We start from the raw sequence: 13,558 nt of genomic DNA on the forward strand, positions 1-13,558 counted from the left end.
ATACTTGTACAATACTTGTTCTAGAATGGGGAACTTGTTTTTTTTTGTTTGAACTTGTGTTATATGGCTTAATGCTTTACATTTTTCTTATGCATTCATCTTGAGCCTAAATCTTTGATTTTAGCGGGCAGAACGGCCCTTTTGGTTTAGACGTTTTGGGGGCTATATTGCGAGTGTCCTGGGTTGTAGAAGTTCACCTAGTGTCAGCATACTCCTTATAGTCGCACCACAGTCTAGGGGACCGAGATATGTGGCACCATCTCGATTGGGAGAGTCGGTGAGTTGTTACGTGATCTCATCCTCGGGATCCCAAAAGCATAGCAGCAATTCCTTGATTATCAGAGTTGATATCGCGGTTTTAAAGACATAAATTTCATTCGTATTAACATTTAATATGTTATTTGTATATCATTTTATTCATATATTACTTGTTATTGCATGTTATGTTGCTTTTAATGGAAAGATTATTCTCACCGGAGTTATCCGGCTGTTGCTTTGTTTTGTATGTGTACTTGGCAACCTGTGGGTCAGGATTGAGTCAGAGAAGATTTGGTTGGCATCGAGATCAAGGGATAGAAGTGAGACTCGGTTTAGAAGTTGAATCAGCATGTCAACCTAGTTTATGTTTTGAAGCATGTTTAGAACTCAAACTTGTTGATGTTTGTAGTATCTAATATTTTAATATTGAAGATTGAATGTTGTCGTTGCATGTATTATATTCATCGTCATGTATTCAATGAATATTAGAGTTGTGTTTGGTGAATTCATTTTTGGGAAATTGTTCAGAGCTGCTATCGCTCGATTGGTAGAGTTTGACCGATCGAGCGAGGGAGTTGTAGCCTATTTTTTGTTTTTGTAAAAGCTTGCCCGCTCGATCGGTTGAGTTTTATTGATCGAGCGGAGCAGGTCATGAGGCGGTCAACAGAGTGTGAAACATTGCTCGCTCGATTGGTAGAGTTTTACTGATCGAGCGAGGTATTGTTCACTTTTAATTTTTTTTTATTTTATTACTTTTAATCCTGGATCTTGTATGCTTAGTTATTGTTTAATCGAAGATTAGATTATTAGAACCGAGGTCTCACAACTATGTTCACCTGTACTATTTCAGAGAGGGAACTTCTCCCATTTGTTACATGGATACGATACCATGGAATCCTAGAAGCGAATATCAGTAAGCCACAGAACATAGCCATCGTGCTCGTGAAGAAACCCCAATCCCACCCTTTATTATCTTGGATCCAAACAAAAACAGTGAGACTAATAGCACCTCCTAAGCATCTCGCCAATAGCAACCAGCTAAAGAAACTCGACCTCTGTCCCTTCTCCTTCGGATCTTTATATTTGAACTGGTCAGCACCATGTGATGGCAATCCAGCTTTTATTCCTCCAAATCCAATGACTGCGGAGTAAAGGCCAACAAACAGGAGCACAACTTTGGTTCCACTGACTTGAACACAATGAGAGTTTTTATCATATATGTTGTAGAGAGGTGGCATCAGTTTTGGATAATGAGCTTGTAGAGCTAGCAGCCCAAGTCCCTAAATGAAGGAAAAGTTTAGCGACTATAATGTTTTTGAGAAATGAAGCATCTGAATTCATGAAAAACTAACCAGAAACACAACAGAAGCTGCTAAGAGAACTGTTTTGTATCTACCAACATATGTGTCTGCTAGGAATGCTTGATTTGATCAGACGTGATAAATAACTAGACTCAGCTCCATATGAGGTCTACCCCAAATAATTTCCAAAGAGATTGTGCAATTTGATCTGACACACTTGAAAAATAATAATATTGAGGTTCGGCAGAAACAAATAATCTCCTTCCTCCCAAAATAAAAAAGAAAAGAAACATAATGGAGACACAGTAAAATCAACTAAAATATCAGTGTTCAGATCCATATAAATATAACATATTAAACTTTTTTCAGTTATAAACAGTAGTAGTGCTTCAATTTTCAGAAATTTAATCTCGTGTTGAAAACGAAAAATTCTTATTTCCTCATAACATGCTATTTCGTGGCCAGTGGTCAAAACTCCCCAAAACTAATCTAGAAACCAAATCAATAGCCAAATTTGAAAGAAAAAAAATAAAGAACCACCACCAGAAAACAGAGGAACTAAAAAACAGCTCATTCTTTGCTTAATGAACTCACAAATCTACAATTTCCCAAACAAAGATAACTACGATACCAAACAGTGGGATCAACCTATGCAATCAATAGATTTCAGATCATATCTGCCACAAACAAGTACAACTTCAAAAAACCAAAATGTGCGAGGAGAAACTCACCTCTCCGTTGATCGAATCCTTGAAGTTACTCCATAAAAACAACTATGCAAAGGAACAATCTTACCCAGCGTCAATCCAACTTAGAAATCGGCAGTTTTCTGGTGGCTAATTTCAGATAGAGCAAAAGTGAGTAGGGGAGACGATCGATTGAGAGAACCTGGAAAACCAAGAGACAACCAAAAATATCACAAAGTCGCAAAGAACAAGAACCTGTGTAGCTCCAATCGCGAATAGGACGTGATGGTTTGAGCTTTGGCCCAAGATTCCTCAACATTTTGGTATTAAATTGAAGCCATGTACGAGCTCTTACCTTTTCTAGCTTCAACCGGTAGCTTCCTGGCGGCTATGGCGGCAAATCAACGGCATGGAGAGGCTGTTAGGGTTAGGGGAGAAAGGGGATTGCGAGAATGGATTTGGGAAGGAGAGAGAAAGAGATTAATTATATGTGTATTTATTTATTCAATTCAATGTATATATTTGTGTGTCCATTTATATACATATTTCTGAAAAACACACTCATCCAAGACGTTTATAATAAGCATTGTTGTAGACATTTTAAACAACACAATTAACAACGTTTTTATTAAAAGCGTTGTCGTTGAGACGAAAATAACGCTCATAGACAACGCTTTTAATTAAAAGCGTTGTTAAAGGTCAACAAACAACATTTAACAACACTTGCATGATCAGAGCATTGTTATATCTATGTTGTTGTTTCCATATTTTCTTGTAGTTCTTGTTGTTTCTTGATAATGCTATTGTTACCCTTTTTCTTGAAGTAATATGATATTTCTATTTTGATGAAGTGTTACTGGATCAGTTGACCTCATATCTTCTATCAATAATTCAATGAATTTTTTGCTTCCTGCAGTAACTTTCTTCTTTCATGGGATTAGCTTTTGTTGTAACCTAATTGGGGGGGGGGGGGAGATTAGGTTCTATTGACAACTTTAACAATTTAAAATGATTTTGCAAAAACAAAAGTGGAAGACTTAGGGAATTCAAATATAAATGTTGTAAGTAAATAACGTAAATGACGAAAAATAAATAAAACGGTAAAGAGGATATGTTTATGGAAGTTCGACGATAAATAGTTTATGTCTCCCCTTCTTGGTTAAGATCGATAAACCAAGGTATCATTAGCACTTCGTCTTGGCCTTGATGGCTCCAAGTTAGCCGATAAAACAACAACACGATCACCGCGTCTCTTAGCCTTGAGGGCTCCAGGGATAGCCTCATAACAACTCAAAACATTTGCCCTTAAGGGCTCCAAGGATAGCCACAACAACTCGATAAACTCGGCTTCACACTTGAGTATACACAACTACGATTTTCAAGTACTTATACAACTCGATACACAAATATATATTGAGGGACTTTGAAATAGGCTTAGAATTTTTGAAGGATCGCTCAAATGGTGCTTGAATGAATGAGATAGTCAAATGGTGCTCTATTTATAGTTCTGAATTGGGTGAGATCGGACCGTCTTATCTGGGCTTCGGAGCCTCCAAAGTGTACTAATTCAAATTCAAATTTATGAGGCTATGGCACTGTTCGGATCGTCCGAACTGAAGATCAGATCGTTCGATCGGTTGCATTAAATCCATTGTCGCTCAAAAGTATCCGGACAAGATCTGCCATCGCCGTAAAGATATCGGAGCATCCGATCGGGTCTTCGGATCCTCCAAGAACTGGCTTCGTGCACTTCAAACTTGACTCCAAAGATTAAAATATTTATTATATGGTTCGGATCGTTCGATCTCCAATCGGAGCGTTCGAAACCATGCTTCGTGTCCTCCGAACTAGCATCCGAACAATTAAAATTGATGGAATTACTTCGGACCGCCAGATCAGGCATCGGATCGTCCGATCTTAGTAGTTCGAAAATTTCAACTTCTGAACTTTTTTCTTCGATTTTAAGCCACCAACTTTGTTCTTCTATTTTCAATATTTTCTAACACGAAAAATTAATATCTGCAAATTTATCACTTTAAAAATATTAGTAACAATTAACTTAGTTTTGTAATCATGAAAACATAATATTTGAGACTTGTTAATGCATTAAAAACATTAATCTCAAAACACGAGATTTGTATACGTTTAAGGCGTAACACATGTTGTCTTTATTTCTCTTACATGTACCTTGCATTTTTATTAAAGAATAAGCGCGATGTGAGTACTAATGAATGTTCTCATAGTTATTTATAGTAAGTACTTCTAATTTTCTTGGACAAACACAAATAGAGGTCCTGAAACGTATTTTTTAAGATGAAGTCACAACAAAAGCTCAGCTTCTGAGAGCTAGAATAAATCGTCTGTGGGTAGTTTTAGCTACTTACCCTAGGGAAAGAAATTACCAACTAGAAAATTATATGAGGCAGCTTGGTACATCTAGAGCTAAGAATGTTTTCAGTCCTGATGGTATACACCTTCTATGTCTCAAAAAGGAGTTGATGGATTTGCTAAAGATTACTACTTATTAGCGATATCAAAGATTTTCAGATGGTGATCTAGGAATCTTTATTAATCTATGGATATATGTGGTTCAGAGAGCAATAAGCATTGTTGAAGAGGGGTGATTATTTGACTTTTTAAAAACCTTTTTTTAATAAAAAAAATTAACTGACTTTCCCCCTAATTATGTGATATCTGATGACTTAAGCACAGGTTATCTAATCATGAAGAAAATCTAATGAATATTAATGAGAATATTTATTGAGATGCATGTAGACTCTTCGCATTCCCTAATAGTATTAAGACACGCCTCTTTGTTTTCAGTTAGACTGACTATAAAGAGAACGATCATATTCGCATTTTTCTACTTTTTCTCAGAAAACAAAGATGGATACTGAAGCATGGATGAAGTTTTATGAAGATGGTGTTGAAGATAAGATTAATTCTTTAGAGGCAAAGATCAAAGATCTACAAGAACATCCTTTTCCCCTTACTCATTATGAAGACAGAAGACTGGAGAAGTAAAAGAGAAGACTTGGTAATGCCAAGTATGACAATGTCTTCATTGAAGAATACGTTCTACTGTTGAAGTTTTTGAAGAGGCTTCAAATAATAAAAAGGATTACTGCTTCCTCTGCGTATCACGAGATCGCAACTGAGGAGTTGTATTTGTTGGAAAACTAGCGGTCAGATCAATCACGATTGATACCCGGTGCAGCGGAAGTTTAAAAATTTGTTATGGAACAATTCCATAGTGTGGGTATCAACCGTTCAACGATTAAATTATTGTGTGTGTAAAATTTAAATAACAGTTAATTAAATTTTACCTCCAATCTCGCAACGAGATTAATGGACACCAACAGATTTGATCTGCTCTTGTTGTCTCTCCCTGGAACCGATGAACTCCTTCAATCAGGTCCACGAACAGAGGTTTAATCCCTCTGATAGATTGCACTAGAAAATCTATCAGAAGTTTTCTGCGAAGAGAATAAACGAATCTGATTCGCTATTCTAGACTGCAATTCAAAATCACAGACCGGAAAATCTCGGGCAGAGGGGGAGGGGTCGGCCGAACAGAGAGAGAGAGAGCTAGGGTTCGAAAATTTTCTCTGTCTCAAAAATTATGACCTGTTGTGTGTAATTTCTGTACTGAAATAACTTATTTATAATGCAGGCCACTAACACCTTAGGGCCCATTAATCATAAGCTGGGGCCTGACAAGCAAAGCCCGCTCGTTCAGAAATTAATATAAAATTCATCGTGACTCCGATTGATGAAACGATTTCACCAATGTGCACAGAAACCATTTCTGCACGTTTTAAAGTCAAAATAAATTTTCCTGAATCCGAATTCAGTGGTTTCCAAAAATCTCCATCCCTATGTCATTTTAGGAAATCCTACTCCCTTACTCTTATTTAAGAAGTCCAACTCCTTAGTTCATTAAATTTAACTCTTTAAATTTAACTATCTCAACGGGGATTAAAACTCCATTACACTGTGTGACCCTCAATGGTTCAGGGATACAACTAGCCGTGGGCTCACAACTCCTTGTGACTCGGAACAACACTTTCCGACTTTCCCAACGAATCATGGTAAAGCGCCTAGCAACATCGCCCCATGATTCCCTAGGTATCACTGATAGTGCCTACAAGAACCAGTAGATTTTGGTTAGCGTACAGTACGGTCCCTTCATCCATATATCCCGATCGAATCAACAACCATTGGTATATCGAGAGTCGCTCAAGATTCGATAACTATGCAATACATCTTGAAGATCAAATTAGTGACATCGCATGTGCTACTAAGAAACCATTTCTTAAATCACAACAATTACTCTGGCCAGAGATTTATCACACTAATATCTCCTCAGATCGCATAGGATATCCACACTCGCAAGTATGTGGTGAATCCTTGACAACAATGCATTGACTCCTATATGTGTCGTAACTGTACCCAATCTCGACACCTGATGACCCCCATAGAGTCGGTAAACGAGTCAAAGCACAGCACTAGCATATAGAGTCTCCATGATGTTTCAAGTCGTAAGGACTAATGGTGTACAACCAAAACCGCGGACTTTATCCACTCGATAAGTGATAACCACTTGGAAAGTCCGGATAGGGTAGTTCGATTATTCATCCTATGAATATCCATTTGCATGCTTCGAACATCTCCATGTTCCCTACCAATGAAACGTGGTACTCCGCATCGCAAATGCTAGTCTCAAACTCGAGCGATCCTTATCCTTATTATCGGACGGCTCAATCGACTAGGAACGGTTTTAGAACATACAGTGACTATAAGATGTATTTCATGATAGACATCTCCATGTTCTACCACATCTTACATACACTATAGTATATTCAAGGTCTTTATCAAAACAACAATAGTATATCACAATATAACAATATGAAGTAATATAAAGTCATTGCCATAAGAGTGTAAATAATATTAAACAAAAGATTGTTTATACAAAGAGTCATCAAAGCCCATAGCCACACAGTTGGCTCACTGGGCACCCACTCTTACAATCTCCCACTTGCCCTATAGCCAACTAGTCATACTACGTAGACCCATTGCTTCGCGATGTTTGTCAAACAATGGTCCTGGCAAGGGCTTAGTAAGCGGATCAGCGATATTGTCTGCAGAGGCCACTCGTTCGACAATGATGTCTCCTCTTTCCACAATCTCCCGGATTATGTGGTATTTCCTCAGTACGTGTTTGGATCTTTGATGAGACCTTGGTTCCTTTGCTTGAGCAACGGCACCCGTGTTGTCACAGTACACCGGGACTGGACCAACAAATTCAGGAATGACGCCCAACTCTTGGACGAACTTCCTCATCCAAACGGCCTCTTTAGCAGCAGCTGATGCTGCAATGTATTCAGCCTCAGTGGTGGAATCCGCTGTGGTGTCCTGCTTGGAACTCTTCCAAGAGACAGCACCGCCATTGAGCATGAACACAAATCCAGAGGTTGACTTCGAGTCATCCACATCACTTTGGAAGCTAGAGTCGGTATAGCCTTCCAATTTGAGTTCTCGTCCTCCATAAACCATGAACATATTCTTAGTCCTTCGCAAGTACTTAAGAATGTCCTTCACGGCTTTCCAATGCATTTGACCAGGATTAGACTGATATCTGCTCGTGACACTCAGAGCAAATGCTACATCCGGTCTGGTAGATATCATCCCATACATGATACTACCTATAGCTGACGCATATGGTACATGTGTCATATTCTCTATCTCTGCATCAGTCTTGGGACACATAGACTTGGATAGAGAAACTCCATGACACATGGGTAGATGTCCTCTCTTGGACCCATCCATTGAAAACCGTTTCAATATGGTATCGATGTAGGTTGATTGAGTGAGTCCTATCATTCTCTTAGATCTATCTCTATAGATCTGAATCCCTAGAATGTAGGATGCCTCACCCAAATCCTTCATCATAAATCTACCTGATAACCATATCTTTGTTGACTGCAACATCCCTACATCATTCCCAATGAGTAGGATGTCATCAACATAAAGTACTAAGAATGTCACCGCATCCTTAACTACTTTCTTGTACACGCAAGGTTCCTCCGGGTTCTTGATGAAACCAAAATCTTTAATTGTTTCATCAAATTTCTGGTTCCAACTTCATGATGCTTGTTTTAGACCATAAATTGATCTCTGAAGCTTGCATACCTTATGCTCGCTTCCCATGGATGTGAACCCCTCAGGCTGCTTCATATAGATTTCTTCCTTAATGTCTCCATTAAGAAAAGCAGTCTTCACATCCATTTTCCATATCTCATAGTCATACCATGCAGCTATGGCAATAAGGATTCTTATGGACTTGAACATAGCAACTGGTGAAAAAGTTTCATCATAGTCAACTCCTTGCCTTTGAGTATAACCTTTCGCCACCAATCGCGCCTTGTAGGTCAATACCTTACCATCAGGCCCAAGCTTTCTTTTGTAGATCCATTTACACCCTATTGGAACAATTCCATCGGGAGGATCTACCAAAGACCAAACTTGGTTTGTATGCATCGAATCCAATTCTGACTGCATAGCTTCAAGCCATAAATTCGAATCCACATCAGAAATTGCTTCCTTGAAGTTTCTTGGATCACATCCAATGTCGGGTTCATCTTGATCCCCTTCAAGAAGAAGACCATATCGAACTGGAGGTCTAGAAGTCCTTTCGGATCTTCTAGGTGCAGGCGTGTCCAGCAATGGTTCCTGAGGTGTAGGATCGTTATTTTGTATTTTGGGTTCTTCTCGAACTTCTTCGAGTTCCATCATCTCGCCTTTCTTATCCAATAAGAATTCCTTCTCCAAGAAGGTGGCATTCCTAGAAACAAACACCTTTGTTTCAGCAGGATAATAGAAATAATATCCGATTGAATTCTTCGGATACCCTACAAAATAACATAAGCTGGATCGACTATCCAACTTATCTCCCACTGTCCGCTTCACGTAAGCAGGACATCCCCAAATCCTCAAGTACGAATACTTAGGAGCTTTGCCATTCCATAACTCGTATGGTGTTTTGTCCACTGCTTTAGTGTGGACGTTGTTCAACAACAATACCGCCGTTTCAAGCGCATAGCCCCAAAACGAAGGTGGAAGCTCAGTGAAGCTCATCATAGATCGAACCATGTCCAACAAAGTTCGATTACGACGCTCCGATACACCATTAAGCTGTGGTGTCATAGGAGGAGTCCACTGAGAGAGAATCCCATTCTCTTTCAGATAGTCCAAAAACTCGGTACTCAAGTATTCTCCACCTCGATCCGATCGAAGTGCTTTAATACTTTTACCTAGCTTGTTTTCTACTTCAGCCCTGAATTCTTTGAACTTTTCAAATGCTTCAGACTTATATTTCATTAAATATAAATACCCATACCTTGAATAATCGTCAGTAAAGGTAATGAAGTAGGTGTGGCCATATTGAGTTCCAACTCTAAATGGTCCACAAACATCTGTATGGATCAAATCCAACAGATTCTGACTACGCTCAGGTTTTCCCTTAAAAGGAGATTTAGTCATTTTTCCTTTTAGGCAGGATTCACAAGTAGGTAGAGAGTTAATATCAGACATATCAAACATGCCCTCTCCCACTAGCTTGTTCATCCTCCTTGAGGAAATATGACCTAGCCTAGCGTGCCAAAGGTTTGCCGGGTTTTGACTATCGATTTTCCTTTTGTTTGTTGTAGCCGGTTTATCAAAATAATTAATTGGAACGTCTTTTAGTTTTAAGTTGTATAGATCGTTTTCAAGTTGTCCATTTCCAATCAAACATTCATTCTTGTAAATATTGCAAATCCCATTCACAAAATTTCAAGAATAACTATCTCTATCAAGCATAGAAACAGAAATAATGTTTTTAATCAAATCTGGAACAAATAAAACATCTCTCAAAAACTTAAAATTGTTCTGCAAAAATGTCTCCTATAGCTTTGGATTTATCTCTGGAACAATTCCCGAGCCTTGACTGGGTCTCACCCATCCTTAGCCTATTACTTCTTGTCATCATTTGCAACTCATTGCAAATATGAGATCTAATCTGGTATCCAATACCCAAGAAGTAGTATTAAGAAAAACATTTTAATGTAAAACATACCCTTTGCAGTTCGCAACTGCTTGAGGTATTCCTTGCAGTTACGTTTCCAATGACGGGTTTCTTGCAGTGATGGCAAACTTGTTTAGACTTGTCCAATTTTTCATGTAACATTTGGCCTTGAGATCATGGTCCAACCATTTCTCTAATTCGGCCAACCTTTCGGCAGTTACATTAGCCGGGGCTGTTTTCGGAGAAGCCTTTTCTAACACTTAGAAAATCTTTTTCCGAACTTAGGACAATCTTAACTTATGGAATCATTCTGTATTGTTTGCGTCAATAAGTTTGTTTTGTTGGAGAACAGAAGCATGTGGATTACTGAGATAAAACAGACAATTATCGATGATTGTTTAAATAATTTACTAAGACATAAAATTGGCGAATTTTATTTTATGAATCTCACTCCCACTATTTTAACGATTTCACCCCTCTAGTGAAAACGGGAAACTTTTCCTTAGTGAGAACATGGAGTCCAATTGACAAACTTATGGTCCCGAATAATATCAGCCAACCATAATTCTCAAAAGGTAGAGCCCAATTGCTTCCAAAGCAACCCCCATGTGTTTACCTCATGTCCAATAAGGGCCCAATAATATGACGCCGTTTAAAGTGACATGTCAAGATGACCCATCAATATTAAGTTGTGATGGACGGTCGCCATGTGGATCCCCCAATAATATGAGCCGATCCCATGGGAGTTCCACCCAACTTACAACATTTGTCGATCCAATGTACAGCTTTCCGACGGACGGGCCCCCCCAATAATATGAGCCGGACCATATCCGCGGGTAGCATCACATACATTGACCGTTGATGGAAGGTGGGAACATTTAAACAAATTTAAATTTCCTTTATTTATCTTGATATTAATTTTAAATCATATTTAAAATGAGGGATTTTATTTATAAAAATATTTGTCTCATCATATTTAATTTATTGCATGCATTGCCGGATTCACGCAATTTATGTCTAAACATGCATACAATCATAATATCACATATTATATAGGATGATCGATTCCATTTCTAATTGACCAGTGGTTGCCAATCACGGGTCTTAGTCCAATCCTAGGTAATATGCAGTATGCAAATGCAATCCTATTACATATGCTTCCAATTTACATTTCTTCAGTCTTCATTGTCTGCTGGGCCCACCATCTTCAAATCTTGATCTCCCACTAAATCTAATGTATTTACAATAAATAACAATGACAAGTAGGGGATACATTTTTAGGGGGTGGGAACGGGCTATAAACCAAGCCCACTTTATTACATATGACATTCATATCGGGCCATAAACCAGGCCCATTAATAAAACCAACAACAATAAAAACAAAATGTAAATTCCTAACATACACCTACAAAATTGGTCATGGCAATCGATCATCCTTATCCAATAACATTTAATTCAAAATTAATTTATTGGATAACATGCTGTGGCAATTCAAATTTAAACAAGATAAAATCATATTTTATATATAAAATCTCATTTCACATATAAAATCATATTTTATCTCTATATCAAATAAAATCATATTTTATCTATAAAATCCAATTTTACAAATAAAATCATATTTTACTTAATATATCATAAGATCATATCTTATCATCAATTGTACCAAAATAATTGATTTCAAAATTCAATTTACGGATAAAATATTAAAATTTTCCAAAAATTCAAATTTATCCAAAATCAATTTTAAAATTTACGGACTCGAACAATTCGATCCGAAATCTCGTGAACCAATCAAAAACAATTTTTGACCGGACCAAAAATAAAATTTCAAATATTAAAATTAATTTTTAAATAAAAATATAATTTTTCCCGCGGGCCGCCCGGGACACTCCCGAGCCGGCCCGCACCCGGGGCGCGGGCCGGGGGCAGCCCGGCTGCCCCTTAGGGCAGCGCCGTGCGCTGCCCTGCGCAGCGCCCAGCGCTGCGCTGGGCAGCGCACAGCGCTGCCCTGGGCGGTGACGGTCGCCGCCTTGGGCGGCGCCGTGCGCCCCCTTTGGGCGGCGCCGTGCGCCGCCCGGGGCAGCAACAATTGCTGCCCCACCGGGCAGCGATCCAATCGCTGCCCGGGTTTTGCCCCGAAAAAAAAAATTTTTTATTTAAAAATATTTATTTTGTTTCAAAAACCGAGACTCAAAAATTTTGTACAATTGATTAATTTAATCGTTTGATCTGAGCAACCTGGCTCTGATACCACTGTTGGAAAACTGGCGGTCAGATCAATCACGATTGATACCCGGTGCAGCGGAAGTTTAAAAATTTGTTATGGAACAATTCCATAGTGTGGGTATCAACCGTTCAACGATTAAATTATTGTGTGTGTAAAATTTAAATAACAGTTAATTAAATTTTACCTCCAATCTCGCAACGAGATTAATGGACACCAACAGATTTGATCTGCTCTTGTTGTCTCTCCCTGGAACCGATGAACTCCTTCAATCAGGTCCACGAACAGAGGTTTAATCCCTCTGATAGATTGCACTAGAAAATCTATCAGAAGTTTTCTGCGAAGAGAATAAACGAATCTGATTCGCTATTCCAGACTGCAATTCAAAATCACAGACCGGAAAATCTCGGGCAGAGGGGGAGGGGTCGGCCGAACAGAGAGAGAGAGAGCTAGGGTTCGAAAATTTTCTCTGTCTAAAAAATTATGACCTGTTGTGTGTAATTTCTGTACTGAAATAACTTATTTATAATGCAGGCCACTAACACCTTAGGGCCCATTAATCATAAGCTGGGGCCTGACAAGCAAAGCCCGCTCGTTCAGAAATTAATATAAAATTCATCGTGACTCCGATTGATGAAAAGATTTCACCAATGTGCACAGAAACCATTTCTGCACGTTTTAAAGTCAAAATAAATTTTCCTGAATCCGAATTCAGTGGTTTCCAAAAATGTCCATCCCTATGTCATTTTAGGAAATCCTACTCCCTTACTCTTATTTAAGAAGTCCAACTCCTTAGTTCATTAAATTTAACTCTTTAAATTTAACTATCTCAACGGGGATTAAAACTCCATTACACTGTGTGACCCTCAATGGTTCAGGGATACAGCTAGCCGTGGGCTCACAACTCCTTGTGACTCGGAACAACACTTTCCGACTTTCCCAACGAATCATGGTAAAGCGCCTAGCAACATCGCCCCATGATTCCCTAGGTATCACTGATAGTGCCTACAAGAACCAGTAG

General features: G+C 38.6%; 1 protein-coding gene across 1 annotated transcript; it reads right to left on the minus strand.

Annotated features, from left to right (window-relative positions):
- Positions 1–1,064: 1,064 nt before the first annotated feature.
- On the minus strand, positions 1,065–2,564 carry LOC140889074 (protein NRT1/ PTR FAMILY 4.6-like). Its single transcript, XM_073296778.1, has 2 exons — positions 2,448–2,564; positions 1,065–1,538 (listed from the first exon to the last, which is right to left on the minus strand). Exons 1-2 carry the CDS (start codon positions 2,562–2,564, stop codon positions 1,065–1,067), a joined length of 591 nt encoding a protein of 196 aa, XP_073152879.1.
- Positions 2,565–13,558: the final 10,994 nt, after the last annotated feature.

This window comes from Henckelia pumila, chromosome 3 (assembly GCF_033568475.1).
Source record: "Henckelia pumila isolate YLH828 chromosome 3, ASM3356847v2, whole genome shotgun sequence".
Lineage (NCBI taxonomy): Eukaryota > Viridiplantae > Streptophyta > Magnoliopsida > Lamiales > Gesneriaceae > Henckelia > Henckelia pumila.

Coding starts and splice junctions, on each gene's coding strand:
- LOC140889074 (XM_073296778.1), bottom strand. CDS start 2,564: ATGTTGAGGAATCTTGGGCCAAAGCTCAAACCATCACGTCCTATTCGC. Junction 1,539..2,447: donor GTTGTCTCTTGGTTTTCCAG/GTTCTCTCAATC, acceptor TCCTTCATTTAG/GGACTTGGGCTGCTAGCTCT.